General features: G+C 39.2%; 3 protein-coding genes across 3 annotated transcripts in view; all 3 read left to right on the top strand.

The window, feature by feature from the left end:
* LOC141804236 (supervillin-like) overlaps nucleotides 1-3,590 on the top strand; it is a 49,818-nt gene extending 46,228 nt beyond the window's left edge. Inside the window, 4 exon segments of the mRNA XM_074688570.1 lie at nucleotides 47-190; nucleotides 1,058-1,179; nucleotides 1,380-1,535; nucleotides 2,763-3,590. Coding sequence (XP_074544671.1) covers nucleotides 47-190; nucleotides 1,058-1,179; nucleotides 1,380-1,535; nucleotides 2,763-2,849 — 509 coding nt within the window. The 3' untranslated portion in view covers nucleotides 2,850-3,590.
* A 1,340-nt stretch (nucleotides 3,591-4,930) lies between these two features.
* LOC141804555 (acyl-coenzyme A thioesterase 1-like) lies at nucleotides 4,931-8,186 on the top strand. The gene is made up of 4 exons (XM_074689030.1): nucleotides 4,931-5,102; nucleotides 6,098-6,601; nucleotides 6,754-6,956; nucleotides 7,044-8,186. Exons 2-4 carry the CDS (start codon nucleotides 6,145-6,147, stop codon nucleotides 7,650-7,652), a joined length of 1,269 nt encoding a protein of 422 aa, XP_074545131.1. The 5' UTR covers nucleotides 4,931-5,102; nucleotides 6,098-6,144; the 3' UTR covers nucleotides 7,653-8,186.
* A 1,559-nt stretch (nucleotides 8,187-9,745) lies between these two features.
* Nucleotides 9,746-13,934, top strand: LOC141804440 (acyl-coenzyme A thioesterase 1-like). Its single transcript, XM_074688862.1, has 4 exons — nucleotides 9,746-10,079; nucleotides 11,421-11,897; nucleotides 12,048-12,250; nucleotides 12,559-13,934. Exons 2-4 carry the CDS (start codon nucleotides 11,447-11,449, stop codon nucleotides 13,174-13,176), a joined length of 1,272 nt encoding a protein of 423 aa, XP_074544963.1. The 5' UTR covers nucleotides 9,746-10,079; nucleotides 11,421-11,446; the 3' UTR covers nucleotides 13,177-13,934.
* The last annotated feature ends 12,342 nt before the right edge of the window (nucleotides 13,935-26,276 follow it).

Raw genomic sequence — 26,276 nt, 5'->3', positions numbered from 1 at the left:
TTGTAGTTCCAAACCTGAACATAACATTAATTTCTCCTCCTGACAGCTCTGTTCCTGGTGGATAACTTCCATGAGGTCTACCTGTGGCAGGGCTGGTGGCCTCAGGACAGCGAGAGCACTGGCTCAGCTCGTATCCGCTGGGATGCAGACAGGAAGTGTGCAATGGAGACCGTGCTGCAGTACTGCAAAGGTGAGGAGTGTGGTCAGTAGAGAGATATTTCTCAACGAAATGAATAAACTTTTAAATCAGCTTATTAAAGTTAAAGTTTGCAAATTTTGTTTTGTTTTGATTTTTTGGTTGATGACAGGATAGATTTTGGTGGATCAAAGATCAGTCTCAGTATTGCAGTATGCCATAAAGTAAAAACAAAATAATTAAGGGAAAGTAGTGATCATGTTTGATAGAATGCTTACTAGGGCTGTCACTTTAACACATTAACTAGATTAATGAATTACACCGCAATTTAACCGGTTATAAAAAAAAAAAACCGCAAGGTTAACTCATTAGCTGCCAGCCATTTCAAGAGTATCTTTTAAGACCCAAATAATATTGTTTTCTATGACGATTTAAACACCAAAACTACCTAAGAAGAGTGGACTCTCTTCTTTTATGTCTCTCCTCCTGTTTTTGATCCAAAAAACACATAATATGTACTTTTTTTGACCACGTTCATCTCGGGCGCTCCATCCTTTGATCCTCTCCATGATCTCCGTCATCTTTTCTCTCGATCACGCCGCTCTTTCTCTCTGAACTGCGACACATCCTCGGTTTGAGCATGAGCTGCCTGAACTTTTCTGGCTTGCAGCGTCTCGCTATGTCTTGGTCATTTCACGTCTTCTCCACATATCCATACTGAGCTCTCATCCAAAGAGCCCACCGCTCTCACCCACAGTAGTTTATAAGCAGGATTTTGATTGACAAGCTTCGCTAGACCCCAATTTTTTTAATTGCCTAACAGCACTAATTCTAACAGAAAAAAAGACCAAGAAAGTAATCATCTTTTTGTCGAACTTCTGTACCTTGAGATCCAAATTTTTTCTGTTTTTTCTCCTGCAGAGAAAAACGAAAAGAAGCCTCTGAAGTCGTATCTGATCCATGCCGGTCTGGAGCCACTCACTTTCACCAACATGTTCCCCAGCTGGGAGCACAGAGAGGACGTGGCTGAGATCACTGAGAGGGTCAGAAACACTCTTTTACACACACATGAGTCTTTTTGTTACAGCTTTTCTCTTTCTCTCTTTTTGTTCTTGTTGCATTTTTCCTGTAGCGCTCAGCTCAGGTCTTCTTTGCTATTTTTTACATATTTTCTGCCACACGTGTGATTACACCTGCTGTCACTGTAAAGCCTCTCATGCAGTGCCCACTGTTCTCCCTGCAGGAGGCAGAGGTGTGTAACCAGATCATCCTGGTGGAGGACGTGTTGGCTCGGCTCTGTCAGAACACCTTCCCTCTGGATGAGCTGCGGGCCCGGCCGCTCCCAGACGGAGTCGACCCGCTGCGCCTCGAGATCTACCTGTCCGACCAGGACTTTGAGGTCAGAAAAACTACACAAAAAAACTTGTTTGGTTTTACTTTAATCTGTTTTTTAAAGCATGAGAAGAAGGAATACATTTATGATCATTTTTGGAAAGCATGTTTCCCTCCATTGGTCAGACGTTGATAAATGTAAATCATTCAACCTAGAACAAAAATCTTCTCCAAAAATATTCTCCATCCTAACTCCATCCAACTCTCACTTCACAGACAAAGTTGTAGGTGGATTCAGGTAAGAAGAGCCACTCGTGATATCCATCAGCATTCAGAGCCTCTGATCCCCTCAAGCACGTCAGCACTCTGGTTTCCTTTCTGTGGATCTAAAAACTCTGACTCCCTCCTGTCTCCTCACTGCGGTGCTGGTTGGTGGGGAAGGTTTCGTGCTCAGCTGCACAATAAAAACTGAAAAGATCACCTTGATTACTCTGTTTGGGCTTTAGAGTCACAAAAGATTCAGCTCTGCAGAGTCTTCACAATGGACACAAATATAACTCACAAGGACACACAAACCAGACTCGGATCTAATACCTGCTGAGGAAGAAAGAGAAAGACACTAATAAAGGAGGTTAGGGTGAACTTTAATGAGTGAAAATGACTGAGTATGTAAACATGCCGTCACTAAAAATCTTGGATTCAACAGTTTTCAGGACACCTCCCTCAGTTTAACAGCTGAGGTTGTAAATGAGGCGTCTCATCACAAATTCACACCAAAGGGATAACAGATATATGAAAATTGTGCAGCTGTTGTTCCTCTTTTCTTCTCTCTTTTAGAAGGTGTTCATTCAACACCTTTTGTGATCCCACACTCCTGTTCACTTCTGCGCTCCTGCTTCTCCTCACCGCACACACTTGCACACCTGCCACCTGAAATTCTCTTTCCTCTGTTCAAACAAATGCACTTCTGATTCACCATCAGCTACACTGCAGTCTGACTCACTGTCTGCCTGAGGAGCACAAATGGAGGCATGAAAACACTGAAACGACTAAACCGTCCTTCAAAGATTACAAATGTTTGCTGAGGTTTGAGCGACAGTAATAACCCACAAAGTTTTTTTTTTATCATTATTAACATAAAATCAGTGTGATGGTACATGAAATGCAGTAACCTTATAACAAATGTTTTAAAGAAATGGTGAATTAACTCTTAAAATCAACAGATTTCCAGATTGTCACATCATTTCCACTCAGAATAACAGACTCTGCATGTGTCTGTTTTTTCTCCTTGCAGAAAGCTTTGGACATGAAGAGAGAGGAATACGAACGTTTACCAGGGTGGAAGCAAGTGAACTTAAAGAAAGCCAAAGGACTGTTTTAAGCAAGTTTTCAATCAATAATGGTGTGTGAAGGGAGGAACAAGTGAAGAACTGAGATGGCGACACTGAAAATGTCACACTAACCTGTTGAAGTGGACATTTTGGGCTGAAGTTCAAAGAAGAGGAATCATGAAGGATGAGACTGGAGATGCACTCGCCTTGCTTATAGTCATGTTTTACCTTTCATCTTTGTCATTATGATACAAAATTAAGATTCAAAACACCTTGTTTTGGTTTTTACCAGGTGTTCTTGTGTATTTGGAGTCGCCTCCAAAGACTAAAATCATGGACTTGCTAACAAAAATGTGCACACTAGGACGCTTTGTGTCAGAGTGCCATGCTATGGGTGTGTATGTGTGTGTGCGCGGTTGTATATAATGTTTGTGTGTAATGTTTATATGTGTAAATGTATGCGTAGGTGCGCTTGTGACTTTGTATCTATGTAAAAACAAACTCTGTTGCGTCACATGTTGTGGAGAAAGTTGTTTTTCCTGTCTCGATGCGATCAAGTGACTCGTGTTTCTCGACTTTGTTCAACTGCTGAAGCGACTCCGACTCACTGAGCGCCCGAGACGTAAAGGTTGTAATTTTAAAAGTTTGACTTTTACGTGACAGACAAACAGCGGCTTTGATGAATCTGAATGTATAGTGCCTTGCTTTTTGTGTACAGTTTATATACAGAATTCTAGTCTGCATTTTTAAAGACTTTCTTTGTGATATAAGACATAGTGAATTAAATCACAATAATGCTCAACTTAAACCAAGTGTCATTCTTCCTCTCCTTCCCTGTGATTAATTTGTAACAATTATTATTTTATCATTTATTTTTACTACATTGGACTCTGATAAAATAAAAGCAATACACACTGGCTGGAAATAGAGAGCAGGTTTAACCCATTCACCTTCACCCAGCCACCAACTGCAGTTATAAGCCAGATATGTTGATTGGAACAAGGGCACAACAGTTTTTCTTTAATTTTTCTTCAATTTTTATTCAGAACAAAAACTGAACAGGTTTTTCAGCATGTCATGGTAGTTAGGTTCCCTTCTATAATAGAACCTTATTACAGTACAGGAATAAAAGAAAGAGAAAAACAAAACATACATACTTGTGCTCAAATAAGTTAAAGATGAGGCAGTTCCATCTTTAGCTACACCACTTGGATACAGAAGACAGGAAGGCCAGAGCAAGTAAAAAAAAGGAAAAACAAATAAATTTATAGAAAATAATCTAGTTTAAATCAAATAAAAAAAGAGAGAATTAAATAAGAAACAAAAGTTTTTCCATTACAAAACTGACGAGAGTCCAAGGTATCTACACAACTGTTGTTTACTTCCTTATGGAAAGAAAAAAACAATTAAATTGGAAAAAAAACTTCTCGATCAGTGAAACACACTGCCATGAAAGAACTCTGTAAAAAAAATGTTTTTCTTTTTCAAAGAAGGTGAGACTGTTTTTTTTTTAAATGTATGTAAAGAACTTCAGTTGGAATCTTCTATGTAAAGGTTTCTATGCATAAAAGTAGGCTAAGTTTAAATGATAAAGTAAAATCTCCTGACCCTTTTGATCACTAATATGTTGCACAACAGTACAGTGTCATCTCAAAGTAGAGAAGAAGCTTGACACAACTTTTTGCTGAGAATAGGATTTTGCTCAGATCAACAGACATCAACTCTGAGTTCACAAATTTGTGCCAAAAGCACACTGTCTGACTGAAGTTGATGTTAAGTTTTGACCTGTCAGGGTGCTGCTTCGTTGTGGTAATCAGCTTTGAGTTAACTGGTGCAAATTATCCAAAGACCATATGTCTGTGAAATTGGGAGTGATGATTCAGTTGGTCAGATACTCTGTGGAAAGCCATAATATCACTTCTAATGCTGAAAGTTCCACTTAATCCATTCTTATGCTGGCTCCTGGCTCTTTCTATAAACACCTTGCCCTCTAATGCTAAGATTTCCCAATTTCCAGCCCTTCTTACTGGATCTCATTTCTTTTAATGAAGATGACAACTTGTGCGCATCCCGACCAGCAGGCGGCGGTAAAGCGCTTGGCCGCTGTTTGCAAACCTGATCTAAACTACCCTGGGACAGAAGAAGAATTGTGTACTTGAGGAAAAAAGTCTGGTTCATGCAACCTCGCATGACGGATCCCTGCAGAGATTTTTTGGTCTAGTGTTTATCACAACTTAGAAAAGCTGACAGGAAACTCTTCATGCATAAAGCAAACAGAGCTAACGACAGCAAAACAATTTTAAGTAAGTGACGTCGTTTTGTGGCACTTCGTTTGGCTCGATAACGTAGAGAAAACTGTTTTAACTATCAAAGCCTTTTTTTTTTATCACCACACTAATATAAATACTGAATAAAAAAGGTTGTATTAACACAGAAATCCGTTGAAGACATGAAAAATCCAACTAGTTTCGAACTAACGGCTGACAGTTTACACCGTACCGTTTCTGCGCATGCTCTTTTCTTGGGAAGTATAGTAAATCAAAACAGCTCAGTTCTTTCACCATCAATTATAAACAACCAGCACACAGAGATTCATATAGTGTCTTAAAAATGTATAGTAACAAATGTATTTACCGGATTTTTTTTTTATAGCTTATATACCGTGTTTCAGTCATAAAAATAACAATGTTGGGTTTGGAGAAGGTTTGCAAAGATGTGACAAATGTAGCCCTGGTTTAGAGGGAAAAATGTTTAAATATCCTTATTCCAGCTGTCATAAACGAGCTCAAAACGAGGATTTACTAGCCTACATTTTTGACTGACACCTAGAAGCAGGGTGAAAAGTCAAGTAGGTTTTCTATGGGAACCAGGATCCCTCTCCCTTATATTGTTCATATTTACATATTCTGTCAGACCTTAGTGTCTCTAACTTTAGTGTCATATATGGGGATCGTAATTAATTGTATAATTTATGTGGCAATAAATTGGGAATTTGAAAGTAAATGAGTTATGTTTGTGCATGTGTTATGAATCTTGAACCAGGAGCAAAGGCCACCTCATGCTGTTAGATATTACCAGTAGGGTTATAACACCAGTAAAACAAGATTATTCATTATTACCATGCAGTCCCATGTCTGTAGACTGTATAGTATAGGTCATTTCTCTTGGAAATTAAATAAAGGAACATCTTTAACCATGCAGTATTTTTTCAATGCATGCAAACAAGCAGAAACAAAAAAAACAATCTGAAAAAAATCTGACAAAGTGATGATGTTATTTGCATTTTGTTGTTTGACAGATCTGTGTCTGAACTTGTGACAGAAAGGATCCAAGGAATAAGAAGAGATGTCCTCTCAGGTCAGACTGAGGCTGCTGCCAAAAGCCAGATGTCTGTTCGATGACCCTGTTCAGGTGAAGGTGGCCGGGCTGAGGTCCAAACAAATGGTCACCATGAGAGCCAGAACAACTGATGAGAAAGGGGAGATGTTCAGCTCCTCAGCCACCTACAGAGCTGACGGAAACGGAGAGATCGACTTAGATAAGGACCCCTCACTCAGTGGGACGTATGTCGGAGTTGAACCCATGGGTCTGCTGTGGTCCATGAAGCCACACAATTTGCACAAAAGGTTTCAAAAAACTAATGCACTTATTCCCCATGTGGTGAAGATTTCTGTGCATGAGGAGGGGGAGGAGGGGGAGACGCTGGCTGAGGTGATCAATGAAAGGCTTATGATGGCAGACGAGGTCATCAGGCAGCCAGTCAAAGAGGGAAACATCCGTGGTGTCCTGTTCACTCCTCCAGGTTGGTCTCAGTATTTCTAATTCTATAAATCAAAGTCAAAGGACCACCATCTTCTAAAACCCACCCACCCTTACTTTGATATAAACAAGCAAAGTCCTACAATAACTGCAACATTTTCATGCCATGAGTTTTCCATGTGTCCCTTGCTCCAGGACCTGGTCCTTTCCCTGCTGTGTTGGATCTGTACACATCTGGCGGAGGTTTGTCAGAGAAAAGAGCATCTGTGCTGGCTAACCGAGGGTTTGTGGTTCTGACTATAGCACTGTACGGCCATGATGACATGCCAAAGAATGTGAGAGAAATTAATCTGGATTATTTTGAAGAAGCTATCGAGTTTTTAAAAAAACAAGATAAGGTACGTCATTTCTCCAAAACGTTCTTATTATATAAGCTGTGGAAATATTTTCTTATTTTATTTATCAGCAGTGATATTTTTCCACAGGTGGGCAGTAAAGGAGTTGGTTTAATAACACTATCAAAAAGTGGAGACCTCGCACTTTCCATAGCTTCCTACCTGTCAGGTGCCCAGGCCATCGTATGGATCAATGGCCACTCTGCAAACACACTTTTGCCTCTCTGCTACAAGAAGAGCCAAATCCTCCCTCCATTAATGTTTGATAAGAACAAGATCATTCCTGCTGAGTCTGGAGCCATCATCATCAAATATGGAATGCATGATCCCCTGGCAGAGGAGAACAGGGCCACTCTGATCCCCATAGAAAAAGCAAAAGGAAGATTCCTCTTCGTGGCTTCTGAAGAAGACCTGAACTGGGACAGTCTGGGTTACGCCAAGGAGATGATGGACAGGCTGAAGCGCCATGGGAAGGATAACTTTGAGAGTCTGATCTACCCTGGGGCAGGACATTACCTGGAGCCTCCATATGGACCCTACTGCCCCTCCAGCTTTCATGGGATTGTGAAGCAAATAGTCATGTGGGGGGGTGAGCCCAAGTCCCACGCAGCAGCTGAGGTCCACATGTGGGGGAAGATCCTGGAGTTCTTCAGAACCAATCTAAGCTGTGATGCTAAAAATGGCAACGCCAAGTTATAGATTCAAACAGACTGATGGGGAAGTAAACAGAAAACTGGAGCTGAAGAATTAGGATAATTCCAGGGTGTTGAAAAACACTGGAATCCACATCAAAATTTAAGTCAATCAGTGTGAATCAGTTTTACAGCACACTTTATCATGTCGACTTGCTTTACAAAAATGGTGCTTTAACCCCTTGGTGCCTTTTGTCTCAAATTTGAGATATACCCTGTCAGGTCTTGATGCAGTTAAAATGACCTTTGTATCTCATTATTACCTATTGATTCATACTCTACATATACCAAGTTATATCAGATCCACTATGTCACAATACATTGGTCAGGGAATAAACTTCTCATGTCTCTACATATGTAATATAATTTAGTTATAACTATTGAGTGTACTATACTCAAACTTAGAATCTCCTCTTAATTTCACATCTGTAAGAATGCAAAAACATAAAACAATCTATTTTTTATAATTGTTGATTAATTCAAGCAGTAAGGGGTTGAAGTTAAATTTGAGTTTCCTAATTGATAAAGTTGATGATCTAGTCAGTGGCCTTTTATATACATTATCTTCAATTTTATACATAAACATATTAAGCACTCAGTTGTATTTAACTATTCTTATGCAATCAGTCAAAATTGTGATTGCACCATAGATGTGAAACAAAATGTAAATGTATTTTTTTTGTTTATTTTTTTTAATGTAAATATGTTGATATTAATTATCTTGATCAAATTCTGTAGTCATGTTGAATATTTTGATGTATAACAGTGATGTGAAATAGCAATGCAAAATAACAGTAGGGTGACCATATTTTGATTTCCAAAAAAGAGGACAACGGCACTGGCCTCGAGGCACAAATTCAGACAGGCTTCTTATATTCGTAATATTTTCACTGCCCCGTGGTCACTCCCGTCTGTGGAAACACCACAGTACTGGATTTTTTTGAGTGCTTCATGAATGACTTCAACAGAATGGGGGGCTATAACATCTAGAGATGGGTACCGAATCAGGTACTTCAAAAGGTACCGACCGAATTCTGTCAAAAGTACCGAGTACCGATTCATGTAAAATCAAAAGGTACCACGTTTGGGTACCTGAACACATCCTTGTGACTGTGAGGAAGTGAAAGAATAGTTGATTTTCCATGATGGACATGAACACAGCATTGCAAGGGTATATACTGAAGGATATATATGTTAAATTGAAATATATATATATATATATAATTTTGTTAGAGAAATTGAAATTTTTTACCACATAACTACAAAAAAGTACCGAAAAATTTGTACCGTTGAGTACCGGTACCGATTGCCAGGTACCGGGCATTGGTGCCAGCACTACTAAACTTTTTAGCAACGTCAGAGTCAGGAAATGTCTTTTTAGAAAGGCACTGGTGCAATCCATGGACCTGTAGCTGTTGTGGTGTTTTACAGTATGAAATGCCAAACATGCCCTGTCATGTCATGTTTTTCGGTGTCCATGTGAGCTTTGAGATCTCCAGCACCTTCATTGGACACTGAGACATATGTGCCAGCTTTGCACACGGTTCACTCCGCCTCCCACTTGTCCCGACTGGGACGGTATGTCGGAATTTTTTTTTTTGCAGTTCATCTGTGAAGCTGCACTTACGCTTAGGCATCTTCCGTGCAATACAGCTCCGCTGTCTAAACAGCCCCGTCTTCTCCGCTCTCCGTCTATGTCTCTCTCTCTCTCCTTCTCTCTGATCTTCTCACTCTATATGCGTGTGTGTGCACGCGCAGAGCAGACCTGCCCACAAGGCAGCCTCTCGGTAAGTGATGCGCATGATAGTATTGTTTGCAGGCGCCGGTCAATTTACGGACGCGCGTAATGGTCCTATGAAAATCAGTGAACACCGGACATTTTCGTAAATGTATTAAACCCGCCCGGACACCCCGGACAGGACGTAAAAAGAGGACATGTCCGGGCAAAAGAGGACGCTTGGTCACCCTAAATAACAGTAATGTGAAAAAAGTGTGTTGTCATGTTTTGAATATTCTTTTGAAGTCACTGAACATAAACAAGATCGTGAATGACCACTTGTTCACCTTATTAATATAGTTTGTATTTAAGAAAAATGTGTGATCTATTTGAATGTCCATGTTCTCTTTTGCTAAAGGTGTTATCACTAGTGTACACTCCGAACGGTAGGTGGCAGTAGTGTGCCGGAACATTGTTTATCAACTGTACAAAAAAACCTCAGCAGAATAAGAAGTCATTTCACAGTCTGCACAACATTTCAGCAGACTGGATTTAAAACCAATCTATTAAACTAACTTTGTCTTTGAATTTCTCTGCCACCCGGTCGCGACACCTGTCTCTCTGAAACTGTCAGTCTCCACGAAGGTGAGCGACTCCACTGGAATAGAAGTAATCTGAGTCACCCCTAAACGTCTACTTTGGCAGACCTTCAGACAGGTGAGAATGACAGCATTTTGACTGCTTTTCTGCAACAGCAGGCTCCTTGCATTGACATAAACGAGCAACATTGTCATAGTGAGCAGTAAAATATGCGAAACTTAACTCGGCTCGTTATCCTCCATGCTAACCAACGGTTAACTTCAGTGTGACACGATGTTGGAAAAAGTCATATTAAAATTATCACCACATTCAGATGTATTGGACACACTAACACGAATCTTACATAAGATTCGTGTTAGTGGGTCCAATGGGATATCCCATTGGCTAAAAAAAGTAGGTGTAAACATCAGCTTCATTTCCTGACATATTAGTGTATACAGTGATGAAATAGGTATTTTAGATGACTACCTTTATCCTTTAGCTACAGAAGCCCTGATAGGTCATAACTACATTTGCTGAGGTTGATTCAAGTTACGTTTTTCTTTTTTCCCAACATCCAGGCTTATTTTTCTCATCATCTAAAAAAAGTAAAAAAAAAAAAAGAATAAATAAAAATAACAACAACAAAAAAAAAAACCCAATGGGATCTCTTTCTTGTAATCTAGAGAAACATCTTTTCTCTCATTTTCTAGCAATATAAAATCAGATCAGAAGGTTGAGTGCCTGAAGACAGCGTGTCGAGCTGCCTCGCTGACATATCCCACCTTGTTGAGTTAAGTGAAGCCTAAAAGCACATAAAAAAAAACATTGATTTGATTTTTAGATTGCCAGCACATCATGTTACTTTGGGAAATATAGCTTTTTTCCCCCTCAAGGTAACGGGATAAGTTAGCCCAGTATCTTTAGAAAAAAGTTTTATTTTCTCAAGATAACACAAAATTAACCTGAGATCTCAAAAAATCAACTCACTTTCTTTAGAAAATAGAAAAAAAAAAAAAAAAACGTGATTATTAATGATCTTGGAGGACTTCTGTATTCATCTAATAACGACCAATGTTCAGAATATAGGAGTACAGTTGCATGCTTTTTCTCTTTAAAGTGATGGACTCCTCTGAAGAGCTGAGATTAAACTGACACTAGGAGATAGAAATTATTTAAACACTCTTTTCTAAAACTTTTGTCCCCCACCCACTACTAGATTTATATATATTAAAAAAAACTGCTCCTGAGTCAGAATCATGCAGCACAAGAAAAGAGCAAAATGGTCTCAGTTGCAGAGCTGAAATTACAGACAGTGAAGGCGAACATTTACATTTACATTTACATTCACACCATTGTTGATGTGTTGACAACGCAGGAAGCTCTCTTGCGGAAGGATATTGCAGACGAAAGTGTAAGGATGTAGATTTGTCAATCATAATTTGTATATTTTGTTTATCACCCATACCTTTCTCCCAGGTCAAAGTCTAGGTCTTTCAGGGGAGATGTCCTCTCAGGTCAGACTGAGGCTGCTGCCAAAAGCCAGATGTCTGTTTGATGAGCCTGTTCAGGTGAAGGTGGCCGGGCTGAAGTCCAGACAGGAGGTCACTGTAAGAGCCAGGTCAACTGATGAGAGAGGGATGGCCTTCAGCTCCTCAGCCACCTACAGAGCTGATGGAAACGGAGAGATCGACTTGAATAAAGACCCCTCACTCAGTGGGACGTATGTTGGAGTTGAACCCATGGGTCTGCTGTGGTCCATGAAAGCAGACTCTTTGCACAAAAGGTTTCAAAAGAACATTTCTTTAAACCCACATGTGGTGAAGTTCTCTGTGGAGGAGGAAGGGGGAAGGACACTCGTAGAGGAGACCAGTGAGAGAGTTCTGATTGGAGACGGGGTCAGCAGGGTAACCGTTAAAGATGGGAATATCAGAGGAGTTCTGTTTGTTCCCCCAGGTAGAGTCATCCAACCACCCTTTAAATTCTTAACTAGTAGATTAAAAGAAAACTCCATGCTTTGCTTTATCTTTTTATAAACTCTATTTTCTTAACACTATTATACATTTTGATTTTATAAAATGGGTGTAATCATGTCTCTTGCTCCAGGCCCTGGTCCTTTTCCTGCTGTGTTGGATCTGCACACTTTTGGTGGAGGTTTGTCAGAGAAAAGAGCGTCTCTTCTGGCCAACAAAGGATATGTGGTTCTGACTGTAGCTCTGTACGGCCATGAGGATATGCCCAAAGACATCAAAGAAATTCATCTGGATTATTTTGAAGAAGCTATAGAGTTTTTAAGAAAACATGATAAAGTGAGATTGAAAGGATTTTTTCAACTTGTGTTTAAAGAGGGGGTAGTATGCTTTTTTAATAGGCTTTATATTGTCCCTGTGGTACCCCTGTAGTAGCTTTACATGATTTTCAGCTCAAAAAAATATCAAATTTTAGTCACACTGATGAGAAATGTTTCTTATCTGCTGTCTCTTTAAGGCATTGTTACTTTATATCCATGTTTTAGAAATGAAAAGGCAGAATACCCCCTCTTTAATCTGTATCTTTAAGAGTTTGGTTTTATTTACAAAAGTTAAAAAAGGCTAACTGTCTGTTTATTCTTTTTCAGGTCGGTGGTAAAGGAGTTGGTATCATGTCACTATCAAAAAGTGGAGACCTTGCACTTTCAGCAGCGACCTACCTCTCAGGCGTTGAAGCCACTGTATGGATTAACGGCCACTCCGCCAACACAATTTTCCCTCTCTGCTACAAGAAGAGACAGATTCACCCCCCTTTACTGTTTGACACAGGCAGGATAATTCCCACTGAATCAGGAGCCAGCATTGGGAAGTACGCTATGAATGACCCACGCCTGGAGGAGAACAAATCCACTCTGATCCCTGTTGAGAAAGCAACGGGACGTTTCCTGTTTTTAACATCAGAGGACGACCTGAACTGGGACAGTATGACCTGCATGGACATGTTGGTGGAGAGACTGAAGCATCATGGGAAGGATAACTTTGAGAGTGTGAGTTATCCAAGGGCAGGACATTACCTGGAGCCACCATACGGACCCTACTGCCCCTCCAGCTTTCATGGGCTTTGGGGTACACGGATCAAGTGGGGGGGTGATCAGCGGTCCCACGCTGCTGCTGAGGTTCTCATGTGGAAGAAGGTCCAGGAGTTCTTCAGAGCCAATCTGAGCTGTGATACAGAGATAAATAACAACATATCAGCCTCTGGTTAATGATGAAAACAATTTGGAGTAAATGACTGATGTTTGATTGATCACTGAAGATACTATGAACCAAACTGTGTGTGTTCAAATGAAAGCTCTCAGTACTGTACTAAAAAACAAAGTAGAATGAAGAAGCATCTAAAGCCTTAATGATTATGATGCTTTTATGATTGAACAAGAAAAATGAGCAGACCAGTTTAGCCTTAAACATGTTATAGCTTTTTTTTCTTATATTAAAAAAAAAACAAACATTTTAATTGCTGTCTTTTTGTCTCTTTTATCTTCACACACTCAACACAATGTTAAATAGTTCTTCTGATTGCTTTATCTCAACTCACAGGTCCATTTTTGGAGCCTGTCAGTCTTAAGTGCAGCCACTAGATGGCGGTGTTACTCTCTCAAAATAAGCAAGCTGGTGATACATAGATGAACTGTTCACTTAAAATTAAATTTAGTTTTGTTTTAACTGATGAATTATTAATTGATTTCTTATTTTTTATTTTCTAGCAGCAGTGTTTCAATATTATCAAAAGTGTGGAGGATAAACAAACATTAATTTGTATTGATTTTTCAGCATTTAGTTAACACAACCTGAAATTTCTTGCACCACTCTTCAGTGTATGTTTATCTTATTCTTGGTCTGCATGTGGAGCGTCACTCTGTGGCTTTAAATCCTCACTCTTATAGCTGTTCTGGAAATCTTCTTTCTGATACCTTGCTTGCCTCCTTCCCTCCCTGAGGGCTTGTAACCTTTTATAAGATCTAAACCAGCTCATCCTTTTTTCTGCATTTGGGTCTGCTTCTTGTAGAGTCAACTGAAATCAGGCCCGTTTTCTAATACAGAACTAAATCTGTAGTTTGTACAGTTTCTTGGAAACATTATTATTAAAGTCTCCGTCACTGAGTGGATCTTGTGATCATTTGTTGATGAATCACTGAAAAGCACAGAAGTCTCGGTTATTATCTGCATTTGGACTCACTAGTACATATAAATGTTTCCTGGAAACACAGCTGCTTTAACCTTCTGACCTTCAAAGATTCAAAACCTTGATTCTTCTACCTCATCACATCATCTTTTTTAATTCATCAGAGCTACAGAAACTCCTACAGCATTTTCTGCATTTGGGTCCACTTACAGTTGTACTGATTACAACAGCAATACTTTACTGAAAAATGGTCAATTGATACATTGAAGCCAACGTTGGGATCAGTTTTGATCACAACATGGGTGATGAGATTGATACTTAAGTTTCACTTTCTTTTCTCTACATGTGCTCCTCTTAATCGCTCATGTGTTCATATCTATCTATCTATCTATCTATCTATCTATCTATCTATCTATCTATCTATCTATCTATCTATCTATCTATCTATCTATCTATCTATCTATCTATCTATCTATCTATCTATCTGGATTGGCCACCCCTGCTCTACATGTTTGCCCTGTGATAGGCTGATTTATCCAGGATGTACCCCACCCTATGCCCAAAGACAGGTGTAACAGCCCTCTGTGACACTGAAAGTAAAAATTAGATAATTATTATTATTATTAAATTAGATCATGAGATCCTCCCTATTGGTTTAAGCTTTCCCTAATCTGAGAATATCTCAGTATAATTTTTATGAAACCTGTGTTTTTCTTGTGTGCAAAGGCTGTCATTTCAGATCATGATTAAAACTTCATAGAAACTGTGAGGCTTTCACATCTTCACTCTCGTCTTAACACTCCCCCTTTCAGACTCCTCATACAAACCTCAGCAGCTTGTCACCTCGAAACAACCTTGACAAAACACAAGTGAGGAGAAATGAAAGGAAATGAGAGGTGGAAACAACACATGACTTATAGGAAACTATCTCAGCCTGATCTTTGCATCCCGCTCCCTCCTGAGAGTCAAAAGATAACAGGTTATTGGTCCCAGCAGGCTCACTACAGTGTAAGTTTATCAAGATAGCAGCACCAGCCCTGATCTGCCTTTCTTGATTTATTCAGCAGCATTGTTGAAAAGCTCCTTCTCCACCTATCTCTGGTCTTAATGTTTCTGTATCTGAGTGCTCCCTTTCTGTCATTTCAGTTTGACTGAGCTCCCATCAGCCCCTGGCTTTGGAGACACAGGGAATTATTTGTTCTACTAATGTACCTGAACTGCAGAGCGGTGCAGGCAGCAGGGACCAGGGTTTGAGGATGAATTCAACCTTCTCCGTAAAAAAAAAAAAAAAAACACTTTTATTTTGTTATAAGGATTGAACAGTCAGTGCAGAGATCTCTGAAGACTGAATGGAAAATGTGAGCAACAAATTCATGCGTTGATTTGTAGGACGACAACTACTGGTGCACAAGAAGGACAAACCTCATGGGATTAAAGATGTTATAATACTTGCTTCTCTTTAACGTCCAAATCTGAACTTTTGAACTTCTCATCAGGAGTTCATCCTCCAGCTCACTACTTCCATCCTCTCTCTGATTTTAACCAAATACAGAGCAAAGAGAGAAATCATCACGAGCTGTTTTGTCATAGTTTGTCTGTTCCACCTGTGCCTAACTTTATAAACCTGCGACATGAATGTCAAGGCTCCAACAGCAGCAGGATAAACAACAACAAAGACTCTACTCCAGTGCTGTGTTTGTGCTTTTTTCACAACATGACTCTGCTATTGCTTTCCTGATTGCTGTTTCTTCTCTGACAGGATATCCATCACGATGCTGTGTTTTTGTGATTGTGGCTGCAGGCGCCTCGTGTGTACACACTCTATGACGGCTGTATTTGTAATGAGCGGTAATGAGAAGGAAGCAGGCCGCTGTGCTGAAAGGGAGACATAATCAAAGAGCAAACATAATGAATCTGAAGCGAGGTTTTTAAAGTGATAATGACCTGTGACCTGATTTCTTCCCTTTCATACATAAAGTAAAAGCTTCCAACAAAAGTGTTCACAACAACTCAGGTCTTAGAGCCAGTACGGCTTGTGCTCCACAAAAACATCCGTCTGGTGTTGTCTGGTGAGAGTCTATAATCCATTACCTGGAAGACTTGAGGTCAGAGGAGGATGAAGAGGAGTGAGTTGACTCTCCTCCATCAGGACATCTAAACACTCGCACGCTTCAGAGCCAACAACAAAAGAGCTCTTTACACCCCAGAGTAGAATAACTGCTGAAGTTCAAAGGTCATGGACAGACAAGATGAAACTGACTCACTGTTCTTGTTTGGCTGAAAAATAACTGTTTGCCAAAGCAGCAGAGCTCGGTCTGAAAACTGTTTGATTTTCACCACAATAAGACACATAAAACATGCAGATTGAAGTTACTCTGGGTCTCCTCTTTTTAAGCTTTTGAGCCCATGATGCTGTTTTCAAAGGGCGCTGTTTTTCTCAAAACACTTGTAATGCTGCAGTGTTAGTTGAAAACATAAAATGGCCTTTCTTAGTGGCTTCAATTCTCACATAACTGATTGAAATAGAACAAATAATCAGCTTTAAATGAATATTTATGTCTAAATTTCATTTACCTTACTTAACAGGATTAAGGTATTTTCTGTATTTATTTTTTTTATTGATGAATTTTGTATATAACCAGGAACCCAACCCTAAACCTAGCTTATCCTAGCTAACCCTAACCCTAACTCTATTTTTAGTGATAAATTTTGTATATAACCTGGCCCCTCCTTAACCTTGCTAACCCTCACTCTATTTTTATGGATAAATTCATATTTAACCCTTATCCTAACCCTAAACCTAGCTAACCCTAGCTAACCCTTTCCCCTAACTCTATTTTTATTCATAAATTTATATGTAACCCTAACCCTAAACCTAAATCCATCCAACCCAAACCCTATCCTCAAACCTCTCCAACCCTGGCTTCAACCTTAACCCTTTCCTTAACTAACCCTAACTCTATTTTTAGTGATATATTTTAGCTTTAACCCTTACCCTTAAGCTAAACCTATCCCACCCAAACCCAAACCCTTAACCCTTTCCAACCCCATCCAGCCCATACACTAACCCTAACCCTAATCTTAGTCTGAACTGAACCCCAAACCCTTACCCCATCTTTTTTTTTTTTTTTTTTTTTTTTTTTTTTACATTAACACTGAAAAAATTCAGGTCCAACCAAATGCTTGTGCCTTATTTCTCATAGTCAATATCTTATCAGACTCAATATGAGCCACATATACCTGAAAGTCCAGAAAAATGTCTTATCAAAATACACAAAAGACAAAAATGTTGTCCATGGTCCCTTGTTTCAAGATATTCATATTTCAAGAAGATTTTTCTCACCCATTGGGTAACCAGAAATTCAGGCATAACTTTTGCCTGTAATATTGTGACTTTCATGAAATAATACTTTTCCTGAGCCTGTTGGGTAACTGTGTCAGTTTTAGTTTTTCTTATTTTTTATCTTTTATTTTTATTTTTTCCCGCAGAGCAGGCTCCGCAGCTTCCGCAGCTTCCCTTCTTCATATTCTTAGAGCTCCAATCTGAATGCAGACATTCTGAGGATGGTGTTTAAAATGTGGGAACTACTAATTAACTTTAAGCTCATCTAAAAATAAGTAAATGTAAAGCTAAAGACAAGCCCACCTGCCAATCAAATCAGCCAAGCCCTTCATGTAAGTCATACATAACTCCCATTTAAAGAAAAAATAAATAAAAATAAAAAAATCAAACTATTAAACTGGTTCAGAGCCAGTCTCAAGTGAACACTGCAGCTTTTGCACTTCTGCATGAGCAAACATTCAACACCAAACGTTGCTGTCTGGATTATGGTGATAATATGAGAGAAAGTGTAATATAATATTAACTGTTTTTAGATGTAGTGTGAGAACACAAAAAATAAAAAATAAAAAATAAAAAACCCTGTATCTTCTTTTTCAAGTGTAAGCAGACATATAATGCCATAAATATCTACCATTGTTGACATTGAACACATCATCGCACAGACTTTCTGAGTCTATTTTCCCGAGGACCACTGGTTGTTAACTAGAGTAGAAAACAATGTGGGTTAAAAATGTCTCATGCTGGAGTAAATTAGCAGGCTTCTGTGTCAGCCCCTGTGTTCTTAGGCTCTGTACATGAAGTCAACAGTGTGTAATTAGCTCTGTAAGCTAATGGGAGGAGCAGATGGTTACCAGAATCTGTACTACCATCTGGAGTAGACTTATGCATTAATTTAATTCACTGTATACGATAAAGAGGTGATCAGTCTTAGGTTACATACTGCTGGAGATTATGTTGTAATGTAAGGAGCAGCAGGATGACATAAAGAAACTGCACAGTGCCCCAGAAGAAATAATCTCTTACGTTTTGCTGCTTCAGGGGTAAACTTCTTTTTCTGCAGCATTTCAAGCTGCAGGAAAAAAAAAAACCCTGATTATTTCACGGAGATGAAAAAGATTATTTTAGGTTTTCTTTTTTTTTTAATTATATATGTTTAAGGTGTGTTATTGGTTTGTTGTTTGAACACACATTGACAGTATGAGGTGATGGACGACATGAGCTCCTCAAGAGTGAAGCCATAGACTGACGTAGTCTCCTTGAGTTTTGAAACCTTTCTTCGGAAGCCTTTATTTAAAATGCTGACTTTGACTTAGCTTTGTCTGAATTAGTGCTAAGTAAAGAGGCCTACCTTTAACCTCTTTACAGACAGCTACAGAGTGCCCCGTCAGTAAAGTCAGCCATGCATTTACATGGGCAAAACTCAGAGGTTAATTAACCGAAAACAATAAGTTATGAAAACTAAAATGAAAAAATTCAACCCTTTTTTTTATTTTTTTTGTCTTGGGTATATATTTTTATTCCTCCTGCTAAGACTGGCTTTTTTAAAATTAGTGTGGATGCGGTTTTCTGTGTTTCTGTAGCCAGCCTCTAGTGGACGCTAGAGGAACTGCACAGCTCCCCCTTGTGACTGGCTGCAATATCAGCAAAAAGAAGGTCTCCATGTGAACGGATAGGACATGGGTCAAACTTCCTGTCTGTGAATTTCCTGTTTTTCATCCAAATATTGATTCATTCAGGAGTTTTGTTTCATTCAGTCATATGTTGCCATCAAAGTGGGGTTGGTGTGTGTTTCCAGCGCTGGCTTTAAACTGTCGTTTGTTCGCAGCGATCTATAAGGAAAACGTCATGTTTGGCCTAATGAAGAAACATCAATGAGAAAATGGAGCATAAAATCCGCTCTTTGCATCCAGTAGCATTAATTACCCTCTCATTTACATTACCAAGAGCTCAAACCCTTCTTTATCTGTGGTCCTCGTTTCTCTTGCTGAATTATACATCCAAAACAAACAGAGCAACCGTATCATCTCCTTTAAATTCATTTAACAAGGAGCCGAGGAGGCAGCGATTCCACAAACATTTATTCAAATCCCTGAGCAGTTCAGCGGCCTGTGTGTCTGGCAGCGCTCCACGAGCCTTCGCCAAGATGCAGACGACAAAACATGAGAGCCAGGCTTTGAAAAACAGCGTATCAAAGACCTCCATATTCCTGCTAAAAGCATAAAAAACACTTGTTTATTCCACAAATTTGGTCGTTTAAAGGGATCCCTGTGAGACCTGCAAGGGTTCACTGAGAATCAGAAGCATGGAGGTCCTGCTCAGATTTCTGAAGTGGAGTTTCCTGAGTCATGTTTGTGCTCTGAATATTAATGTAAATATAAATATTTATGTATTGATGCATTAATTTGAAAACATTTGCACTTTCTCTGTCTCTCAGAGAAAGAATGAGGTCACATGCATAGAGTCAGATTCAGTGAATGTCATGTTGTACCATCTTCAGCCCTCTGTCATGAAGAATTACTCATCCTGTAATACCTTTAATAACCTCGCAGTGGCGCTAATGTCAGCATCTTTGACTCAGACACATCATTAGTGTCAGTGTCCCAGTTTTAAAGATGAGACATCTTTTTGGACTTAAAGAGACTAAAACATCTTTACCATCCTTTAACTCCAGCTTCACAGAGAGGAGAGAGGATTTTTCTCTCTCATCTCATGTGTTTTTCTTTTTCTCTCTTCCTTCTTCTCGACTTTTATTAATGACCTGTTTTTTATGTTTTTCTCATGTGTGATATTCAGCTGAGTGCCCTGTTTTTACTTTCTTTGTCATTTCTTTTCATGCCTCTTTTTAAAGATTCAATTCAGTCTTTTTGATCTTCTTTTCATTCCTCTTCCCTTCATCCTTGCTCTCCTTTTCCTCCTTAGTTTTCTTCAAGTCGTTCCCTGTTCTTCTCCTTCTCTTTCTCCATCCTCATCTTTCTTGTCTCCATCTTTTTCTTGCTCTTCAGCCTCATCTTCTCCTCCTTCTTTTTTTTCTTGTTCATTATCTTTTTCTCATCCTCCACGGTCCTCTACTCCCCTACCTCCTCTACCTTTATTTCCTCCCCAGTTTTGTCCTCTTTTTCCTCCTGCTTAATCTCCATCTTTATCTTTCTGGAATAAATCTTTGGTTATCATCTTCCTCTTCTCCTCATTTCTCTTTTGTCCTTTAACTATTTCTCATCTCTACTTTCCCTTTCCTCTCAATGTCTTCTTCTTCTTCTTCTTCTTCTTCTTCTTCTTCTTCTTCTTCTTCTTCTTCTTCTTCTTACTGCTTTATCTTCTTCTCATCCCCCATCTCAATCCTCTTGTTCATCACTCCTTCCTTCATCTCCTCCTGCCCAGTTTTGACCTTCTCTTTCTTCTTCTTCCTCCTCTGCTTCTCATTTATCATTTTCTATCTCTTCTTTCTTCATCTTCCTCTCCTTTATTTCTTCTTCTTTCATCTGAAACCTCTTCTCCAACATCTTATTTGTTCATCTCCATCTTTCTTGCCCCTTCTTCTTGTCCCTTTTTTTCTCCTTCTGAATCTTTCTTGCCTCCATCTTTGTTTTGTTCTTCTTCTTTCTCTTCATCTATTTTTATTCTTCTCTCTTCTTTCTTTATCTTCCCTCTTTTGTTCTTATTAATCCTAGTCCTCCTTTCTTCCTTCATCTTTGTCTCGTTCTTCCATATCACCCCCTTCTATTTCTTCTTAATTATCCTTTTTTTCTGTCATCCCATTTGTGTCATCTCCTCCTCTTCTTGTCCTTTTCCCCATTCCCCATTCATCCTCTTCCCCTTTATTTACTATATCCATCTCCTCTTTTAATTCCTCCTTTTCCTTCTTTATCTTCTCATTCATCTGGCTCTGGATTAAGATCAGAGGGTTGAATCTTTACACACATCTGAAACCAACAAGTGAAGATTGACGCTGGGTTTGACTTATTTGTTCCACAGAGACACTGAAAAGGAAACCACAGCTGAAAAGTGGTTATCACTGATGGTGGCTCACAATGAGGCCTGATGAGGAGGATAGAGAGCATAAAGTACGGACTGCACTTCAGCAAAGATAGAAGACTGGACCAGTATCTTCCTTTTCTTTAGCTGCTGCTTCCAATCAATGACTCTGAATTCACTAAAACCTTCAACACATCACGAGTGCTGCATGAGATAATAACTTACTATGAAAAAAGGTGTGTGTGTGTGTGTGTGTGTGTGTGTGTGTGTGTGTGTTTTCAAACACAGCAGCCTCAGATGAAGCTCTGTCCTCATTTACAGAGCCTGTGACAGCTGAGAAACAGGAGTTCAAAGCAGAGAGGAAGTTATATAATGGCTCCTATAAGAAGAAAAGAAAGACGGATGAGAAGCGTTTCATTGAGTAACAAACTCATGAAGGGTGACAACTGCAGCAACACCTTCAAATAACCCAGTCGCTCTCACAGCTGGAAGATAAGGAACAAAGTTAGGCAGACGCTGCAGGTGGGAAAAGAGTTGGAGGAAAAAATCAACACGGGCAGCAAAGAAGTGAAAGGAAACTTTGATGAAGAGAAAATATCTGTGTAGGTTTTTCTTATTGCTGTGGCTACCAGAAGGGTTTGAAAGTCCTGGTGTGGGTGGAGTTTTCTTTTTAAGGATCAAAAGTGAGTTAAGGTGACTCCTCCCCCCTGTTTCTCCTGCATGATTTAAAGCTTTCAGAGAACACTTCCTTATTCCCAAACGACAGAGCAGGTTGACTGAGACGACCCTCACAGCAATATACTTTTTTTTCCCCCAAAATGACACAACTGGTGATTTCGGGGCTCAGCACAAACATGGGGAAATTCATTATTATTTTTATTTGTTTTATTTTTATTCATATTATTTTTTACCTCCACCAAGGAGGTTATGTTTTTGGGAGAGTTTGTTTGTTTGTATGTGAAAAACATAACTCAAAAAGTTACATCTTGATGAAATTTTCAGGAAATGTTCAAAATGGGATAAAGAAAAATTGTTTAAATTTTGGAGGTGATCCAGATCACAGTCTGGATCCAGGACTTTTTTAAAGGATTCTTTATCATTGTGAGATAGGGCCGTTTTCACCATATGTGTATATAACTGCACTAAATGGTCGGATTGCTTTGCAAAACACTACAAGACAAGGTCACTATAATTTCTGACAGATGTAAAAGTATGATCCAGATCCTGGTAATATTCTGGATGCTAAGATCCAGAATATGAAATATGAACTGGGTCATCATCATTTTCAACACTGTCAGGTAAGAAATTATCGTACAAACCTGCAACTAACACCAAATTGTAGCAGACAGTCTGCTGAAAGGGAGTATAACATTAAAGTAGGACTAAAGTGTTGCGTCATAATCACAATATGCTTGGTGGAGGTCTGCAGTCTCTGAGAGCTTTTCTAGTTATTATTTCTTTTCCTTAGTCCAGATACCCAAAGCCAGTAGTGTGTGTATCTCGTCTTTATTTTTTTCCCCCCTTGAGTCCTTAATAGAAAAGTATTGTTATTATCATTGTTGTTGTTGTTGTTGTTATTATTATTATTATTATTATTATTATTATTATTATTATTATTATTATTATTATTATAATTATTATATTATATTATATCATTATTATATTATTATAATTATTATAGAAATAATAATAATACTTATTATTATTATTATTATTACTATTATTATTATTATTATAAATGATATTATTATTATAAATGATATTAATATTAATAAAAAAATTTTATTTTTTATGCATATTTTTATTAACGATATAGCATCATATCTTTATTTTATTTGAATATTACATAGATTTTATAAATTTTACTCCAACAAACAAAGTGAACAAGCTCACAATCTCCCACCTAATCAACACAACCTACCAAGTTTGTATATGTACAGGGCACAGCACAGTTTTCAACCACTGACAAGATGAACAAGGCAAAATTACACAGAATAGACATAGATACACACAGGAAGTGAATTGATACAGACAAAGGAGGCTCCACTTCTCTTTCAGCTGTCATTCTTTGGTCTATAAGCATCTGCCCAGAGTACCTTATATTCTCTGACCCACATGATCAAAAAACAGAGTCCTTATATAATGAAATGTTCCAGTTTTCCCTTAGGACCAATATGTCAAATACTCCAAAGGAAGCAGGTCAAATGGAAAATGATTTTCAGAAAAAAACAACTCACTTAAAGCTCATTCCTGCTGACATGTTTGCCTGTCTGCCCCCTTGTGGCTGTGAGAAATCACAAAAGTGTGAAACAAATAACTCAAGTAGCTGAAGATACATAAAAAAAACCCTTTGATTTGACACCAGAAGAACTTTATAAACAAGTGTCCCTAGTTATGTTTTCAATGCCCTTACATTTTTTTTCTTAACTTTTTTTTGTTTGAAACAATTATTTATCATGCCTTTTTCCCCCTGCGATTGCAGCTAATTAGCAGAATGAGAGGATGAATAAATGAAGAGTGAGGATCCACACCTCGACGTGACACATCAGAAAAGGAAAGATCATAAACCAACTGTGCTTTCTCCCTTTAAACTTTCAAACCTGTTTTTGCTTCGTTGTGTTTATTAAACCAACAGTTTGTGCCTCTGGCCTCATTTCCCTTCTTAGTGCTGCTGATTTAACCCCACTGAGGTCATTAAAGTTTCATCTCCTGTTATTGCTTGAACCAAAGATGCACACAGTCACACAGAGACAAGCTGATAGCCATTAGAGTGCGTTTTATGATCTAAAAATCAACAGGTATTCAGGAAATATGAGGAGACAATTATGTGAAATTGTTTTTCTGAGTGTGTGCTCCTGCTGTAAGGAGGCACTTGGGTTAAAGGCTGATTTCCTCCAGATTGCAGACATGAGGTTGAGACCCAGCAGCAGTCATAACTCAGCGTCTGCGCGGTAACATTGTGTGTGGGTGTGCTGAAATGTTTCCTCAGGTGTTTGGGAGCGTCAGGTTTGGAGCTCACACCTCAGTGCTCTGAGCTCTGTGTGAGCCGTGGAGCTGCACGGGAGGAGAGGAGAGGCCTGAGGATGCCATCCTACCAGTCAGTCCTAACACACATCCACAGACTGGAAGCCATGCAGACGTGGTCTTGAGCCACACATTATCCTCTGCTTCTCTTTCATATTCCATGCATGACGATAATTTCATGACAGACAATATGGTAAACGAAAATATGTTGGATATTTATATGTTCCTCATAAATAAAAACACAAACATCCATGTGAACAAACAGGGGAAATGCTCCTGCACAGGCTGTCAGATTACACAGAGACAGAAAGAGCATGTTGTCGCAGACGGTCACGCCCCTGTCTGACTAAAAGAGCAGCAGGAAGGCCTGTAAACACAACACTGCCATTTTTTTTTTTTTTTTTAATCAGCTGTGTGTGTGTTTCTGTGTGTGTTTGTGTTTGCATGCAACCTGAAAGGTCTGGAAATAATTAAGATAAGAGCTTGAGGGTTGGGTGAAGGGGGAGGGAGTCTGACAGACATGCATCTCCTGCTATATTTAGCCAAGGGAGGTATTCAGACCCAGGTCCATTCCTCCGTCGCTACAGTTTTTTTTCCCTCCCCTCTGTGCGTCTTTGACCAACCTACCTGAGACACTCTGAGACAGGAAAGTAAAAGTAAAAAACAAACAGTTTTCTCCAGCTCTTGACTTTCTGAAAACAGTTAACCTCGAGTAAAAACTTTGTTTGTGCTCACAACAACAGTTTGTGTTATTGCTGCATTGAGAAAAGACAGGGCTTTTGAAAACCACAGTATTTTTCCCCATTATTATCTGCTTTTGCTTTGTCTCGAGTAATCTCTTTCTTAACGTAACATGACAGAAAAGTAAAGGAAGATTCATGGCTCTTAGGAGACCAAATCAACACAGCTCAAAGTTGAATTTATGGGCTACAGAGGTAGAAAAGGTACTCTGAAGTGCAGTAGAGTTCAGTAGCGTTCATATGTAGCTTCATATGTATGTTCTTTCTCTAATATGGAAAACTGACAATCATGGTTTAAGGTTTTTGAGGTAGCCAGTCAGAAATCAGAGGTGTCCCATGCCACCTATGACCCCCCTGGATGCGTTCCTGGTCTAAGTAGTTTGTAGGGACGGGTACCTTTCACATTTGAAATGATATGGTACCTGATATGGTACACCAAACTTTTTGCGGCTTCAGTGATATTTTTACTACTTTTTCTCCTGTGTTTGTCTGGAGATCCTACATGTAACCATGGCTGCATTGTTTACATCTGAACCCAGCTGTTAGCAGCCTGGAGCATGTCAATGCTAACTGGTGTACGGCCTGATGTCTTCTCACAAGGTGAGGAGAAGGAGGTGAGGATGACGTGCTGGTTCTCAGGTGTGAGCTAAGAAGAGACGACATCGACCTGTCCTTCCATCCATCGTTATTGGGAACATAAGATCTATCTCCAATAAGATGGACGAGCTAGCTGTGCTAACCCAGCAACAGAGGGAATACCAGAAGGCAGAGCAGCATCATGCTATTCATAGACAGGGCTAACGGAGCTAACATCAGACACCAACGCCACATTGGAAGAACTTCACCTGCTGTGAGCAGACAGGATCCAGGAGACAGAGACTGAACAGACTGCTGAAGAAGCTCAGTCCTGGACCCTGTGGAGGTGGAGGCTGGCTGAACTGGGGAATGATGGACAAGCTGGATGATGGATGATGGATCTTTTAGCACTTTCTAAACACTTTCTTACTTTTGTTTTCTTGATTGCTGATATGACTTCGATTTCGTTGCACTTGTTACAATGACAATAAAGTTCTATTCTATTCTATTCTATTCTATTCTATTCTA

Source organism: Halichoeres trimaculatus, unplaced genomic scaffold (genome assembly GCF_033239565.1).
Source record: "Halichoeres trimaculatus isolate MK-OKI-2021-1 unplaced genomic scaffold, fHalTri1.1 fHalTri1_scaffold_15, whole genome shotgun sequence".
NCBI lineage: Eukaryota > Metazoa > Chordata > Actinopteri > Labriformes > Labridae > Halichoeres > Halichoeres trimaculatus.
The sequence above is the reverse complement of the archived record's forward strand: the minus strand, read 5'-3'. Positions and strand labels throughout refer to the sequence as shown.